At 40.7% G+C, this 18,543-nt stretch overlaps 1 protein-coding gene across 1 annotated transcript in view; it reads left to right on the forward strand.

The window, feature by feature from the left end:
• The first annotated feature begins 1,389 nt into the window (after window positions 1-1,389).
• LOC118322988 (Na(+)/H(+) exchange regulatory cofactor NHE-RF2) overlaps window positions 1,390-18,543 on the forward strand; it is a 32,439-nt gene continuing 15,285 nt past the window's right edge. Inside the window, exons 1-2 of the mRNA XM_035654884.1 lie at window positions 1,390-2,162; window positions 3,602-3,895. Of these exons, the coding sequence (XP_035510777.1) occupies window positions 1,956-2,162; window positions 3,602-3,895 (501 nt within the window). The 5' untranslated portion in view covers window positions 1,390-1,955. The remainder of the gene's footprint in view (window positions 2,163-3,601; window positions 3,896-18,543) is intronic.

Below are 18,543 nucleotides of genomic sequence, written 5' to 3' on the forward strand. Positions count from 1 at the left end.
AGGGCTGTGACTGACAATTATTTTCACAATCTATTAATCTCACGCTTGTTTTCTGAGAGTTATCAAAATTGTTGCCAGCTCTACTGCTGGTGGTTCATTTCAGGACAAATAACAATCCACTGGGCATGTCACATTTTCAGGATGTGCTCACACCAATCTCAAAATAAAGTAAAAAACCAAGCAGGAACAATACCAACATAAAACACTGTTGCTATCATTGTCTCACTGCTGAAATTGAATTTACTGAAGTCACCAATGAAATGGGTGATCCTTCCTCTCCTGATTGACTGGAAGTTGATGCATTAAATGGAACAGTCATCAAGATTAGCGCATAGCAGCAAGTGGGCGTACGGGGGGAGGGGGGGAATAAATAGAGAACAAGCCAGTTCTCCAGAGCACACAGACACTGATTTGCTTGAGTGTGTGTCCCCAGAGAAGCTGATAGAGGAAATGTTGCTCTGAGCCAATGGAGTCATAACTGTGGACAGGGAGATATGTAGGATAGTACACTGGTAGTAAAGTGAAATTGGCTGTTTGGTTTTCATTGCAGTAACGCTGTGAGCTTTTATTGAATGTGAATTGACGTTTATGGCCCATGAAGGATCAAGAACAGAGGTTTACATGTTACAAATTTACCCCACAACATATGATGCTCAACAATAAATTACATTTATTAATATTTATATTTTATATTTAACAACCAATAGCACACCATGTCAAGCATTGCAATAAAATACTACATGTGTGCCTTTGTCCACCCTCATTAACTTATACTTACATAATATTAATTACAATATTATTTCGAAAGGTTTGATCGGAAGCCAAACCTTTTCAAAATAAGACTGCCTTGGATTTAGCAGAGTGGACAGTTGACCTGAGAGTACACGATCATGACATGAGTGTTTACCGCCCTCCAGTGGTCAGAGTGAGAAACAACCAGACTGCATTTATATATAAATGGCTGTTGACGTCATCGTTGGCGATATCAATATATACAACTCATTATTGATTATGACGAACAACAACAGTAATACCAGTAATCACTTTAATTGAATGAAGTTGTTTCAGTTCAACAGGTTTCTTGGAGATGTTCATACAAGTGATGCATCCAAAATAATAAGCTCTCTGGACCAGGACTCAGTAACCTTGTAACCTGATTTAAGATTCAAATACTACTAAATAAATGTTGATTTGGTAGAGAAGATGTATGGACAATTTATATTATGGCATTTCTTTTAGGCCAATATTAGAGTACTATATTTGTTTTTACTTTGAAATACTCTAATCTCGCCCTAATTTGCCCACAAACCACTTCAGGCCACCCAGGGGCGGTATTGTACCATTTTAAATCCTCTGGCTCTGTCCTGAATATTTTAGTTTCCCCACAGACACAAACAGGTAGCCGGACTAGAGAGAGGTGGTGCTATTGCGCACAGGGCGCTAAACCTTACGCAAACTACAATATAACTGCATGCATATTCTTCTCTGCCAGTTGTTATGGATAAATGTGGAGGGAGAGGTGAGCGCCGAGGATCTTTTCGACTTTAACACGTCTGCAGTATCTTTAATGATGCTCTGCTGAAGTCTGTGCGCGCTGCGACGGATACATTTTTTGGAGTCGCCAGCAGTGCGCTTCAGCTTGACACAAGACACACGACCTGGAGGACTGATCGCACCGTTTTCTTAAAGTTTGCTGGCTTTTTTTTATTTTTATCTTTTTTGCATGCTTCTTCTTTTTTTTTCTTACAGTGGGACTTTTTCTTGTGCATTTGGAGCTATTTACATTGTGTTTTGGGTTTTCTCTAATATGGAGGAGAGCATGCGTATCGGGCAGATGTGTTTTCGCTCCGTGGAAGTTTAACCCCGCGCCCCCACTACTCCCAAACTCTCATCTCCGTATTTGAATTACTATACTTGAACTGAACACTGCAGGAGGTTTAAAACGACAGTAGGAAATGACCAGCGAGCGGAAACCACGGCTGTGTCTCATGGCTAAAGGGGAGAACGGGTATGGATTTCACTTGCATGGCGAGAAAGGGAAGAGCGGACAATTCATCCGCAAAGTGGAGCCCGGCTCCCCTGCAGAAGCTGCGGGGTTGCGCGCCGGGGACCGTGTGGTTGCAGTCAATGGTGTTAACGTGGAGAAAGAGACACACCACCAGGCAAGTAAATGTGCATATACATGTTTTTGGTTTATTTATTATGGATGTAATATCAACAGGTCACTCTGGTGGGTGCCTGCATCCTGACACAGTGGGACGGTTTCAGTAACAATTAGGCCATCCGGGCATCCACACCAGCCTCCTCCTGCTGTGCGAGGTCTTGCTGTGGGACATTGGAAACTTTTTGGTCCCCTACTTTTTTACCCCTAACATGTTTGCCCACATGAGTCCGATTGTCACTTCTTTTTATTAAAAGCGTCTCTTTGCCATAGTTGCACGTTTCAATCACGATTCATTTCATGTGACTTACCTGCACAGTCCCTTTGTTTTGGAAGACGGTATGCACTGACAAAGGGCTTAAGGCTGAGAAGAGGTTAGGTGACACTGGTGATGTCACATGTTATATCCTATAAATGCCTAAAACTGTCTAGATATAAAGCAGGGACTGAAATCACACCATTGACTAACTTTCTCCACCTCTGTTTGCATGTGGTCTTGTTTCACTCTCTGTGTTGGCTGGCGGTCAGATAGAGACAGCAGGCTCAGATAATCATTTTCCCAAGGTCAGAGGAACATCAGCACAAACAACCTCTGTATGTGTGTGAGTTTCCTCTGTAACCTTGTTGCAGTGGAGATAAAAACAAACCTGTTGATTGTTGTGTTTGAAGCTCTGAGAACAATTCTGTCGCCCTTCTAGTGCTTTTAATTCTGGTTAACACAAATAATGGTGGGGCATCATTTTGCTGCTCAGCTCTCAGCTTGTGTTATCATAAAGATGTTTGCCTACATCTTAATTGTTAGTGACCCCCTATGGAAAACTCTCTTCCCTGCCCATTATGTGTGGAGATGTTTCTACAGAAGTTTTTGTGTGTAAAAGGAAATGTTATGAGAGCATGCTGTGGACTTAATCATAGTTGATTCTGATTATTTTATGCACCCATCATTTCATCACATGTCTTGTTTTGTCCGACAGTAAGAACCAAAGATATGCAGTTTTTTTTAGACATTTTAAGACAAGGAGAAGCAACTAACTTTCACATTTTAGAGGCTGGAACCGTCAAGTGTTTGGCATTTTTGCTTAAAAACTGAATGAAACGATTATTGCCATCTTGCAGTCAAATACAGTCTGATATTTTGGTCATTGTTGGCACTGCACATCCACATGTTGGAGAAAAGTGTGAATGTGTTAAATACTTTGGAAAAATGTTCTAGTGCTGACTGTATGCTCCTAAAGAGACTGGTTAACCAGATAATGTTCTTTTTAATGTGATCGGACTATTCTTTTATAGATATATGTTTTATATCTGTATCTGTTATGGTTCAGTGCGGCCAAGTTGTGGCGTTAATTTGTTGTGTTGTTATGTTCGTCTATTGCCTTTTCAAAGGAAGTGTGTAGTAAATATCAACCACGTGTTATACCGTCATGTCCCATCTCTCAGGTAGTACAGCGGATCAAAGCCGTGGAGAATGAGACCAGGTTGCTGGTGGTGGACCATGAGACGCATGAAAGTCTGCGCAGCCTGCGCCTCACAGCCACAGAGGAGATGGCCGTCTTCAGTGCCAGTCCTCCTTCCTCCTCCTGTCCACCAGGCTCCCCTTCTCCTCCCCCGTCCTCGGTCCCATCCTCCCCCAGCAAGAAGCGGGAGAACGGCTCGGTGTCAAAGCAGCCAGTTACGCTGAGCAGCCAGGTACAGAAGCCCACCAGGAGGTCCCCGTCAAAGGCTGCAAAGAAGGTAAGCTGGCCCTCCACCAACGCACCAAACATGACTTTATTTGCTTTACTTGACTGTGAGGACTGTAAACTCTCACATTCTTACACAAAAATGAGTGAACAGTGTAAGGTCTCAAAAATGGTTCTGTGTAATCCCTTTGTTCGTTCAAAATTTGGAATTAATGGTGTGTGATTTGTAAGGTGGGTCTATAGGGCGTATTGCGACATTCCTCCGAAATGTATGTATGTATAGGAATACTTAAACATTTTGGAAAATATGCTATACATGTTCTTGTCAAGAGTTAGATGACAACATCAACACCACTCTCATGTCCATAGCAAATTAGCTTAGCGTAGCATAAAGACTGGAATCAGGAGCAGCTTGCGTGGCTCTGTCCAAAGGTTAAAAAAAACGTCTCAATAGATAACATGTTGTATCTTGTTGTTTAATCAGTGCAAAAAACGAACAGTGAAAAAGACATTTGGGTTTGTAGAGCGTTATGTGTAGAAATATTTCTTGGCCAGAGGTGGAGTCACTTCCTGTAGTCCCCCCTGTAAAATTAATCTTCTCATCGAAGTCTTAGCAAGAAAAAAAGTCTGTGTATTTCCTGAAATGTCGAACTATCCTCTTAAGATATGAGGTGAACTCAAATCGAACCCAACAATCAGTCAGTCCCTTTTTTATCAATGTAAACAAGATGTTTAAGGCCTCACCAACACTCCTCCTCCTCCTCCTCCTCCTCCTCCTCCTTAGCAGACCAACAAATGACCAGCTTTAGCCTGAAAACACAAGTTTTCTCAGACACTCAAACAAAGCATTCTTAGAGATTTGTCATCTCCCAAAACCCGAGTTAAAAATACTAAACGCATTAGCAAACAGATTGCAGGTAGTGAGTCAACTCTTTGAACAGACTCTCCTCAGCTCTCAGATGCTTTCACCCCAGACTTGTTTTCTGGCTGCTTTTCCAGTTTCAGATTAGATTAGTGGATGTCATGCAAGTTTCCATCCTGTTCTGCAGACCTCCATCATGCACGTATGTGTGTTTATGAAAGGTTTTTGTGTGTGTCCAGAGGGAAGAACATGGCTAGCTGAAAGTGTTCCAGATGTTGTGTTAGAGGTCAAAGAGAGCAAGAGAGGTTAGAGGGTGGGACCCCTCAGAAGTTAGAATTCTGGCAATTGATATCGATAAAGATGACTGGCAGGAAGATTTCCTGCATGCCTTTCTAATAGATATTGCATTTATTGTGAAATGATAATAAGAATGTTTTTTTTTACAGGCCAGTGACATCTCATCTTCCTGTGTTTATTTATATATTCTCTTTGTCAAAGCTGGTTGCATAATGCTCAAATACTCACTTGATACATTTTATTTTATATTTTTTTACTGTTTGATTATTCCATGTTGACATGGAAAACAGGATGCGTTTCCGTCCACTGTGTCTCTCCTGGAACGCAAAGATCTGATCAGCTTTGGTTTCACATGGTCCCTGACAGCGAGACAAGGCAGCTTAACTTCTGCTCTCTGCATTTACAACATGTGTTTTCACTTAGATTTGCCCTGCCAATATGTGAGCGGCACCCAGGCACTATTTCTACAAGAGCAGTGACATGGCCAATCAGTTAAAATCTTACTTTTGTGTGTGTGTTTGTTTGGCTCTGGCTTTTGTGACCTGTGGGGAGAAATCCCAGTGCTTGGTGGGGCCGGATTGGCCCAGCTAAGGCTCAGGAAATGCTTAGAGGTCTCTCGTTTCTCTCTTTCTCTCAGACTTTAATGACTCTAATGAAAGAATGGAAAGAAGGTTTAGCAGGATGAGCCAAAAGGCATTAGCAGTGCAAAAGCAGGAAAATTGGAGGACAATATGAGCTGTTGTGGGAACAATGATTTGACCATAAACTACCTCCTGTTTGAGCTGGAGCACTGAAACCTTCCTCTGTCACTCAGTTGGTACCTTGATAGTCTGCAAAGAGTTGGATGTCTCTGTTTCCTGTCCCATCTCAAAGGAAGCTGTTCCACCAGATATATGCAGACTCAGTACTGACAGTGCACGCTGATACAGCATATTATGTCTGGTGTGTAGTAGTCATTCATCCATGTGGCTGGCACAGAGCTTTGGCAATTAGTGCAGTGCAATTACCACAACAAAAGCAGAGGGGAAAAACAGATTGATCAGCGATTAAACCATTAATCACCCAGTGAATAATCTTGGCTTGGAAGAAGATTCATTGCCCCTCCTAATTCTTTGTCTGGGTGTTTGCCTTTCACAGCTGGAAGAGTTGACTCAGTTTGCAGTGCGATGTTTCATTTTGCTCAATCCGGTCCGTAGGAGAGCAAGACTGCTGAGAGCAGCACATTTCTTCTCATATTTTTATTTTCAAGAAAAGGCAGGAGAAAAAGAATGAGGGAGGGATGGAGAGACAGAGAGTAGACAGCACTTGGACCGAGGGAACCCAAGACTGAGAGCAGCCAATAACAACCTTGAAGATTTGTTGGAAGGAGTTTCAGGAAGTGGGCCCCCCATCAGTGGGGCAGGAGAGTGGGGAAAGCTAAAGTTTGCAGGAGGAGTGGAGTCACACAGTTTTCCTCAGTATCAAAGTGATCCAATAATAGTTGTCTGTACATTGGTAGTGCTAATCGCTAATTTGGCATATTTTTAATGGTGCCAACTTTCCAAAATGTAAACAAAGCCCAGCCCACAGCAAGGTCCATGACAAAGTTATATTTCCTGTTTCTTTACTCAAAGCCCCCAAATGAATAGAATTATAGCTCCAAAACATAGAGCATGATTATCCTCCGAATAAACAAAGCAAATGAATGTCAAACGTTTTCTTTATCCTCTCCTCTCTGTCAAAGCAACAAGACATTTTTTTGGCAGCAACAGATGGCTGAAGCCCTAGAGTACACACAACATAGACTCTACACACACACATTTACAGGCATGTACATGGTCACAGTAGAAACATGGGTAGACATGAACCTTTTCTGCAGCCATAATCACTTCCACATTTGACCAATAAATTTCCCTACTGTGGGTTTTGTGTGTGTTTATGTTCCCCAGGTTACATGACACTGCCTGTATTTTTCCTCTGTTTTATGGCTACGCATCCCCCAGGTTTCTTTTTTGTTTCCCTCTGTATATACGTACATCTTTAGGTCTACATACAATGTGCAGTGTGTGTAGATATATAGCTCGTGCTTTTACCCTCTCCATTCTCCATTACTGCATTTCTAACTCAATATATCAAAAACTATAAACCATGAACCAAAACCAATTTTCTTTATTTCTTCACCAAAGCTCACCAGCCCAACAGGATTACAGTTGAGTCATGTTGGGAAATCCAATGTTCAGGCCTTAATAGGCCATTACTGTTGACTATGACCGACAGTGAATTACACAACCTTACAAAAGGTTCGTAAGCGTAAGGACGTGTGTATAGCCAAAAGCTATTTTGTTGTTGTAGTTGGCCTAAAAAGGGCCGACATTGGAGAGAAATGTTGTTGTCACTGAGCACATCACTTATTTTCTTGCTACTTTTAACTCACGCTTAGTCAGCCTTTTGTACTCTTAAGTCTGCTCACTAAACCCTGAGTTTAATGTTACATCAACTATTGCTCTGGGTGTCATGGTACCAAAATTATTATCCATCAGTTGTCTTTTTATGTTTTATATTTTTCAATATTTATTTTGTATATGTAAATAAATAATTGTATAGTTTATCGTAGTTGTGTGTCTATGGTATATTGATATTCAAAGCCAAGAAGTGGGTTCTATAAAAGAGACCTGGCGAAAAATATTGTCTATCAAGCTATTTAATTTGCTTGTAGGCGCGATGGTAGCCAGCAGACTGCATGGAACGTATTTAACAAAAACAACTGATGCTTGAATGTGGCTGGGCCTGTTCCAAGGAGAAAGGAAGAGACGTTTCAAGGACAAGAACTTTATGAGTCCGGTTTGAGATGTATCGTCTTACCTTAACACACACCTGAGGTGTCAGTGCTCTATCACCGTGCTTGTCTTTCTCCCCTTTGCACATACACACACATACATATGCACTCAAGTGTGTCATGTGGGTGTGTCATTAACACTGAAGCTCAAGATAAAGTGTCAGATGTCACTTTCTCGCCAGAACCTTTTTTTAACTCGCTAACAGACAGCTCATACACATGCACAGGAAATTAATCTGCTAACTATTGATAATCAATTAATTGTTTTTTTAGTTCCAAGTCTTTAAATGTGAGAATTTGCTGTTTTTTCGTGGTCATACATTTTATTATATTGAATATCTTTGGGTTTTAGACTATTGGTCTACAAGTCATATGATTACATCACCTTTAGATACGTCTATTTTCTGATGTTTTATAGACCAAAGGATTAAACCCAATTATAATTGTTAGTTGTAACACTACATGCATACATAAAACTACATTTAGAGTCAGGCACTATAAAAACACAGCTACAAAATGACTATATATTTCAGCCAAGCAAACAATTTTACCCATTGTGTGTGTGCTTGTAATCATTTATGTCTGTGCAGAACGTTTTGGTGCTGCTTTCCCAAAATGTGAGGAAACTAATACAGCAGAAAACTGCACATAAATTGACACAATGCCTGGCAGACAGATGGACAGATAGAGATATACAGTATGAGAAGTCATCATTATATTTATTCTACCGCCTGTTGCCACATTTTGAGGGAGATTCTGTATTCAGTGCTCTCCTCTCCCACCTTTCCCTGGCTTGAATTTTCCCTCTCTGTTGGTGGTGAGGCCAAACATATTGTGGTCTTTTGTTGTTGCTCTTTCCAGTCCCGCTGCACTCCTGGTTGATATAACAGTGGCTTGTCAGGAAGTACACAGAAAGCCGTTGCTGTGGTAACAGGATGAGTGTGCTGGAAAGATACTCAAAATGTATTAAAATAAAGGATTTCTGTGCATGAGAATGGGAAAGAGAGACAAAGAGAAAAGGGAGAAATGTGCATACAGATCTTGGGGCACAAGACTTTGTTTCTCTTTGATATGTCCATTATGAGTTTGACCTTTAATAAGGTTATTTCCAAGAGCTGTGGTGCTTATATGATGTTTTGGCTGAGTCAGACACAAATCAGCATGAAACAGTCGCAGTAGTCCAGATGATCGACCCAGCTGCTAGCATACACACATGTGAACAGCACTTTGTGTTGTAATAAACTTCACTACATCATGTGTAAGATTTGCAGAGGCCTGCTAGAGATTACTGCTCCCTATATAGAGCACACACACACACACACATCTGTTAAAACAGTTAGAGAGCGAGGATGGGTGAGTGTTTGTGGACGTGTGTCCATGTGTACCTTTGCATGGTCAGGAATGTAATTCAGCGTTGTGTGACGTATGTGGATTCATAACATACTGTATCTTTGATTCAGTTTGTGTGTGTGCTCACACGAGGGTACACATTTATGTGCATATTTGTACACAGCTATGGGTCGACACACGTGTGTCACAGGTGGTGAAACCTTAACAAACTCTGATTTCCATCTAAACACCAGCAGAGACTAAACAAGTCAAACATGGAGACAAAGTACTTAAGAGAGTCCCAACAGTTTTCACAAATCCTCCTACAGAGAACTTCTGCAAATACTTCAACATGTGCATCTGTAGGAGTTACGACTGTCGTAATCCAGTGAAAGAGATCTGCGTGAGAAAACCATGGACAGAGAGCACGGCCTTCTAGGGTCAGGACTTGAGGTCATGGGGTCAGGATTGAATAAACACAAATAGTAACACTCATTTGAATCTCTGTGCAGACGAGATGAGGGAGAGAGAGAGAGAGAACAACAGAAGACTTTGCTGACAATAAACAGACAAAACTAATTTGAGGTATAGCAGTAATGTCCCTGAGAATGTGTTGCATCAGTCACATATACATATAATAGAAACACTGCTCTTTACTTCTACAGTAACTCACGACTAAATTAAAAATCTTTTTCTGACCTCTGTCTCCATTTTCACTTTCTCCAGATGTTGACTGTCAAGACAAAGCAAACTGCCCTCCTTTCTTGTTTGGCATATTATTCTTTCAATGACCCTTTGATTTGTGGTCTTTTGGGCCCTGCTATCAAAACATGATATCTCTAGCTAATAACAATATAAAATGAGATGATGGCTCAGGTCTGACTCCACTGACTTCCTCCCCTTGTCCTGTTCCTTGACTCAGTTTCTCATTTTGCCCAGGATAATAGGAAAAAGATGTAGCTTCTGTCATCTCTAATGTAACTGCACACAGCACAGGAGTCGTCTGGAGGTAGTCAGCACTTCAGCCTGTGCGATCATCTGTGCTCCATGTCTGCCTGCCACACAGACATAATGTAAGGGGCGGATGAATCTGAGGTTGTTCCTTGTTGCTTTGGCAATACGAGGTGTTTGAGGTTGTGTGGGATACTTTGAGGGCCGAACAGTAGCAGTACAGTTAACTTTGATGTGTGAGCTGGAAAACAACGTCAAAAATCCCTTCAAGTGTTTACTTTTGGCAAAGAGGAGACATTTTATTTGTTTAACCTGGCATTTCAACTTAGAATATAAGTATCCATGGAAGATATTCGAAATGTGATTTTACATACATTTTGGTTTGAAGTGACTGTACATTGGTCAGAGTGAATGTGTAATTCTTTTTACTAACATCTGGAGCTAGTGTTCAAGACCTCTTCCCCCCCTCCTTTAAATACCAACTGTGTTACATCAAGATGCAGGGGTCCGGACTCTGTGTTTCTGTGTGTGTGTGTGTGTGTGTGTGTGTGTGTGGTTGTGTGTGTGTGTGTGTGTTGGAGAGAGAGAGTAAACCAAATTCCTGGAGTAAAAACACGGCCATAGGATGTCAAAGGATCACAAGTGGGGAACGAGGGCGTGTGTGTCGGGGGAATTAAGAAACAGAAACGATTGAATCAGTAAGGTGGCTAATGTAGGAGAGATGTGAACCAACTGAGTGTATGTATTGAATGTATGTGTGTGGGTGTGTGAGAGAGTGAATACAGCTGTGTGTCTCCATGTATTATCTCCCCATGCAGAACTGATATTCAAATGTTGCCCTTGTTAACCCAGAAGACGTTGACCTGACTGTCTCACTGCAGATGTAGTTTGACTTTAGCAGCAAAAATAATTCTTTGACTTCCACAGAAAATGTCTTTGTCACTGTGTCATGGATTAAATTACAGTGCTTACATAATTAGGTGTAAAATAGTGAAGAAATCCTACTTATATATGACCTTGAGCACTAAGAATGCTCTACTTAAGGTGACCAATCATCCTCTCCTTGCTAGTGTTGCTGTTGAAGGTTTGGCCTTAATTTTATTTGAATTAAACTTTGAATTTTACATACATACAGTGCATACAAAGATGATGATATCTTAATTTGCTGTCATTAAGAGACATTGTAGGAGTTGCAGACACTTCTACCGAGTGATTTAACTCCTACCTCTCAGTTCACTGACCCTCTGAACTATGGAATACCTCAAGGCTCTGTCCTAGGTCCCCTTCTGTTTTGTATCTACATTCTTCCACTCGAATCATTAAAAACAACTAACATTTCTTTGTTCATTTCCCGCCCGTTACACATGACACTTAGATGTATCTGTAAGAATGCGGAACAACCATAAAAGGTCAGTTTTAAGAGGAAGGATCTATGAGCAGAAATGTAATATAATATTTATAGGTATGTTTTTATTGTATTGTTTAGTGTATAATCACCCTTGTACAAGGACTATACAGATAATTATCTGGATTATAAACTGCAACATTTCTGTACTGAACTCCTCCAATCCACAAATTGTAACTGTAGCAACTGAGAATCTTAACCCAATTTTTCAGCATTATTTATAGATTGCACTACTTTTGTATGGCCTTTACTGGGTCAGAATATGGGAAAACAGGACTGCCAACTTCTGCCATCTTTGAATCATCTGGGACTAACATCTAAAATCCCTTTTTGAAACCATTAATTCTGGTAATTTGTCAGTTCCTAGAAATGTTTTACTTTGGAGTCTATCTATCTATCCCAGCAAATAATGTCTGTTTGGAATTCATACTCTTACTCTGCTTCTCTATCTACATTTTTTAATCTCATCTTTGATCTATGAGTTGTTGGATGTGGGAATATCAGTAGAGCGTAGGTCGCCTGTAGCCAGGCCGAGGATTGATCGATGTGCTGCCCACACAACAGATACGAGAGAGAGAGAGAGAAAAGAGGACAGATTGTAAGGACAGAGAGCTCAAAAGGCAGACAGAAAGAAAGTCCTCATTACTATATGCCATTATTGCTGATCAAGAAGGCCTTGCTTTGCACTTGTGTATTGCCATTGTCGGTCACGTTGCACATAACAATGCACACGTACACTCAACTTCAGCCTTACTGTCACCACTGTGCTGTTTCACAGGGTTTATCCATAGCTGTACTGAGCTGTTACTCTCACTTCTCCTTACCACTTCACCCGTGCTCAGTCCCTTCACATGTTCATGTGCGCTCACAGCTGTGAGCCAGCAAACATTCCCACACATCGATCCACGCGTGCAGCATTCACACACAAAAAACGAATTTCCCACTGGTCCTGATGCATTTTGTTCAGCTCACACATCCGCATCTTGAATCAGTTTAATTGCAGCCAATCCTTTTTTCTGTGGGAGTCAAGTAGAAGTGATGGGAATACTATAGATGCTTGAGTAACTTGACACAGTGAGAGGGGGAGGTTTCGTTTATGTGTGTTTGAGGTGAGGTTAGTGTGCATTAAAGTATTACAGAGGTTGTGTGTGGCATAGCAGCAGACACAACCCCCTCTAATTGATTCATTATGCTTAAGAAAGCAGGAAAGATACATTTATATTTGCTTGCTTTTGCAGACACACACACACAGAGTAAATCTTTAGCCAGGTGTCGTGAGGCCTCCCCCACAGAGCATGTTTGTGTCTCTATGATGTCACATATCCATTTAAATTCACATACATATGGAGCTGCAACTCCAAGAATCAAAGATGACATCTTACCAATAATGGATTTTTGAAGCAGATATTAATATCCAAGAATGTTATATTAGCCGTTTGGACGCTATGTTTTTACACATAATATAACATAAACAATCAATCATCTTACTGGTCCCTTAGCTGTTGTCGTTGACAAAATGGACTGAGTGAGTGTAAAAAAATTAAATTACTTATTTTTTGGCCGACATACATGTCAATACTGATATATCTGCAATAATATCGTCTAGCTCTACCTCAAATAGCTTGTTTTGATCAGTCAAACAGTCGAAAACCCAAACTTATTCCGCCTATCACAGTTGACTAAGCAAATCTGTAAATATTTCCATTTGAGATGCTGAAGTCAGGTCATTTTTAATTACAAAGTGAATTTTTGCAATTAACATTTTCAACTGTACACACGTACCCACTTCATACACATAAGTTTATTACACCCTAAATAAACTCACAAACTCACAAACCCATCAACCCCTTATTGTACTACTTCAGATTCTCTGCCTCTATCGCACTCCTCTCTCTCTCTCTCTTACGTTTACGTCCTAACCAAGGGACGAGGGATATCTGCCGCACAGTGATAACAGGGGTGTGGACACACACACACACATTACATTATCAACGTCAACTGCTGTCCTATCACACATGTGAAAAACAGGTTGAAGGAAAAACTGACGAGAGTTTAATAAAAACCTATTTTTAATGATAGATTGAACTAACAAGGAAAGTAGAGAATAAAATAACTGCACTGGACTTCACCTTTAAAATCTCACCCCCTCATCTCAGACACACACACACACACACACATAGCAACACATAACTGCTGAATTTATCAGCATCGCCAGCAGCCCACACAATTTAGACTGACATTTAAATGCAAATAGGCAGAAATGGCGTGTACTGCAGCCACTCTACTACATGTGTTGTAACATGAGGCACTCAAAGATAAGAGAGGGACAGAAAATGAAAGAGGGTGAAAGGGTTAAAGAATTCAGGCAGAAAGAAGACATGAAATACCATGACATGGAGGGTGGACATGTGCTGCGCAAAATAAATAGGAGATTAAGAAAGAATGGAGTGTAGAATGATAGTGAGAGACAGATGGAGAAAATATATGAGAGGGGTTTAAACCACCTGCTGGTTTGCTGCTTTGCTCTCTCTCTTTTGATTTTTCTGTCTTCGCATAGTTTCTCTAACCTCCGTGTGATATTCTCTGAGCGTGAAAATGAAACAGACACAGACGGATAGGTTGAGACACTGTTATTACACAGGCTGAAATCTGCAACAGCTGAAAGACACAGTCATTAAGGATCGATGAAGGGAAAAGACACTGTCATCAAGTATTATTTCTAAAGGTTTATTGATCCAAATCAGTGCTTTAGATGCTTTTCCTTCTGCAGTTTCCACAAGCTATTGTAGCATGAAACAGGTCCAGGAAAATTCTGTCAACTTCATACAGCAGGTTCTCATGGAAACTAAAGCTCTACTCCAAGTTGACATGTGTGATTTGTTCACTTGTGTTGCCAAAGAACTCATGGCATCAAGAGTCACAAGAGCCTTATAATGAAAAACTAGCTTAATGTTTCTCCTATTTAGTCTTGGACAGAGTTATCACAGGTTTAAAAAAAAAATCTCAATGGCTTAAGCATATGTTTTGCTTTTTTCAAAAGAGAGCAAATAAGAGCAATCACCACATCATTTCATTCTGTGCATACAAAAGGCCAGTGTGATAGAAGTTAGCTATGAGGTTACAAAAGCCTTATTATGGAAGAAATACCTTTAAAGGCATAATGGGCAGGAATTTCTAAAAATAGACTCCCTCTCAATCATCTCTTATGACCCACTAGAAGTGTGTGGTGTTGTCTCTATCTGCAGAGAATCTGCCTTCTTCCTGTATTTTCTTATTTTCTTATTATTCTGCTGTGTTTTGGAGTTTTCTGGGCATCAACCTCGGCGCTCATGATGTGAGGTCAGGACTCTATACAAATATAGCGACCAGAGTACATCGCTGTCTCCGTCTCTCTGCTCTCTGTCTGTGTCATGGAAGTATCTCCAGAGAGGACCGCCTGTGCGAGACTATGAATGTACCATAAAGAGCTGCAGGTCTGCGTGTCTGTTTGACCGACAATTTCTAAGACCATTTAGTCTAAAGTATGGTTGTTTCAGGTTTACACTCAAGCAGTCAGCTTAGGCTGTAGATTGGTTCTTTGGGGTTTTTTTGTACAGATAAACACATTTCCGTTTCAAACAGGAACAAAAAATTCACCACAAACATTTGATCCGTACAAAACTGGACTCCTTTTCATACAATATGTTGTTTAGATCCCTAGCAACACTCTCACTAATTCCACACACAGCCTGTTCAGAGGCACAGCTGACCTGAAAACAGCCAGAGCCAAGCAGTGCCAGCAACAACAAGACATATTAGATTGAATTTGATGCAGTTAGCAGTACAGGGGACAGAGTCAGTGGTTTTTGCATGTATTTTTCACATTACTGTTTTGCAATACAGAGCATTAAGTTCATGTTGCTTGTTCCTCCATATTTCATTGCTTTAGCGTAAGAACTATGACACAGCAAGCGTGTGTTTGAGTCAAAATGAAAGAGTTTTGTTCTTTTTGTTTTCCTACAGTGATGTTACACTGTTCCAACAAGGGGGTTCAATCTTTAAACCCTCAAGGAACAGATAAGCTTTTATAATATGCAATGTCTGTTGTCACTTGTATCATTTTCTCATAGGACAAAAATGAAACATATTATATTATTTTTGGCATCACTAAAGCTTAGTTTTCAGATCACACATGTTGAGCAAGTCAGAGAAAAGTAATTGTTTGCTTTACAATATAGATTTCTTTAAGGCATGATGTGATACTTTAGAGGCTCGTGGGGGGGCAGACTGTAATTGTAAAAATTGTGTCATCATAAAAGCTCTTGTTCTGTGCCGATTGTTTATACAGTAAGCCGAGCTGAATGCCTTCAAATCCGTCATGATTTCATCTGTGCTCAGTGACAGTTCAGCCTTGAACCCTGAGCTGGCGTTTGCAATATGTTTGCACTCAGGGGTTTTGCAGCAAGTTGTAGCTTCAGCCCTGCAGCGTTCAGCAGTTGAGTTGCAGGCACCATGAAGAGTTGTTAATTAACACCAAACATCAACATCAGGGCCTGCTTCATCAGATATATAGGTCAGTATTGCAAAAGTTGAAGAATTTTACAAGCAGCTTCCCTCAGCATTACAATGCGATTACTGGCTAATAAATCGTTTTTCTTCTCTTTTGCCAGCTGTACTCTTGTACTATTGAACCCAAGAAAGTAAATTAATTTTCTTCTGTATCCCCAGTAGCATAATTTAATTTCGTGCTATCATTGATTTCTGTCGCTTCTGTCAATTTAAAGTAAACTGACATTCATAAACTTGTTAAAGTGTGACTGAGTACTCAGTAGCCATTTCTACATTATTACATAAATACTGATGGGTCAGACCATAGGTATCTTCGAACTCTGCCTTCATTTTGATGTCAACTACACAACTATGAAGTTTAGTAGCTGCATTTTCCACAGTTATGGCACTATTGTATTGACAAAATCTGTCAGAAAGAAATACATATAAACACTTACCAAAGTACTGATGAACACTTCTGTGGTAGTTCACGCTACGATAAGTGTCTCCAGGACCACAAGTTGCCATGATGTTGCTAGATGAAAATAGTGCCAGCCACGCTGTCGCAGCTGGTAAATATCCCTGCAGCACATTCCTGTATGACGGTTGTGGCAGTGAAATAAAGACATGGCGTTGGCCTAGCATAAGCATAATAAACAGCACAATGCAGACGTTGGTAACACAACATAGAGACAGACTCTCACTCAGAAGCAGGAAGAGATGTGCAGGTTGGCTTGAGTTAATTTTGCTTTGGTTGAATTGATCATGAAGACACCATATTCATTAGTGCTGATACAGGATATGAAAATGTGACTCTGGAGTATTATGATAGCACAGCACGTTGAGTCATAAACCGTGACTCGTGAGTGAAGTTCAGCTCTTGACTTTTACCGCAGGTCATCCCTTTACTCTCCCACGTGCATGTTCTTTTTTTGTTGTTGTGTGAAAAGGAATAGTTTAACATTTTTAGAAATACGCTTTTCCGCTTTCTTGCCAAAACTTAGATGATAAGATTGATGCCACTCACGTTTCTGTGCAATAAATATGTAGCTAGAGCCAACAGCCGGTTAGCCAATTGGCTCCAGCTTGATATTTACTGTAAGAACTCTTTGTTATATCAGATGGGGATAGTTCCTCTGAAAAATGTTAAACTATTCTTTAAATCCACTAAATTTGGGTTATAAATAGCCAAGGTTAACTTTGCAGCTTGAATCTTTAGTATCCATCAAGCCAGAATCATGCCCAGTAGAGTTAAGTATGACAACTTGCTCCATGACTTATACAGTATATCAATTTTCCGATCTGATCATGTTGCTACTCCTTGGCGTCGGCTCCTTACTTTATCCTCTTTTTTTTCCAGAAGGTGCATTCACTGTTGTTGTTTTTTACACTCTCTTACTTTCACTCCCGCCCTGAGTTGTGATCTCAGGAAACACTTAAACAACAGGTAACACACACACACACACACACAGACACGCACACACACACACACGTTTCAGCAGAGCAGGGGACATTGTAAACAGATCTTAGCAGGTCCTGTCCTGGTAGAGCAGCACTGGACACACAAACACACAGAGCTATCATTCGTATCACAGAGCTGTTACGCAATACAGCACAACACCAGTGGGGAAAACTGTTGGTTATCGAGATCTCTGGCCAGTCTTCGTGTTCTCATGTTCTCTCTCCTCTGTCTAACGCTGTCTTTCTTCCTGTCCTCCACATGCTGTGCATCATCTCCTCCTCTGTTGGCCCTATTTCACTTTATGCTTCTCTCTTCCGTTGCTCACTCCTGTTGCTTTGTATCCCCTATCCCCTTTCCTACATTTTTATTTTTACAAGCTTCAAATCCCTCTCTGCTCTTCTCCAGCTGCCTGTCATTTCCTTTCACTCTTGTTCCCTTCCCACTCCTCTCTCTTTCTCGCCCACAGTGAACTGGGCAGATCAGATCTTTTTTCCTCTCTGATTGAGCAACACTTAAAGCAGCTGCATGTGGGCCAGACACACCACACGCACACACACACACACATGCACACTAATAGTTTGAGGGCAGAACTGTCATGGCCAAAATTTGTGACTCACAGCAATTTTCTTAATTTGGTAAAGCCCTTTTTAAATGATCCTCATATGGGCTTTGCTAACACTTTTGAAAGTGTGCTGCTTCATGCTGTCACGCAGACACAGAGGAATGTCAGTACACACAAAACTCCTCAAAAGATTTAAATCTCCATGAAATCCAGAGATAAGATGTTGTCCATGTGTTTCTTTTGAAAACTCAAAAAAGCTACAGCTCTTCTCTTTGACAAATGAAACTGGCTTTACTGGTTGCACTGCTGTCCTCATGGCAACTGGTTGTTAACCATGACATCAGCAAAAGCCCCACGTGCTACTGTTGTTCGCACTTATCCGGCATCGTGCAACGTCAGCAACATTTCCATTCAATGCATCATGCTTAATTACATTTTGTAGGTGTCTTAGAGGGAACGCAGGCTGTAGGATCTTAAGACATTTCTTTTT

The sequence above is a fragment of the Morone saxatilis genome, unplaced genomic scaffold (assembly GCF_004916995.1).
Source record: "Morone saxatilis isolate NCDOM2014 unplaced genomic scaffold, NCSU_SB_2.0 Contig14, whole genome shotgun sequence".
Classification (NCBI taxonomy): domain Eukaryota; kingdom Metazoa; phylum Chordata; class Actinopteri; family Moronidae; genus Morone; species Morone saxatilis.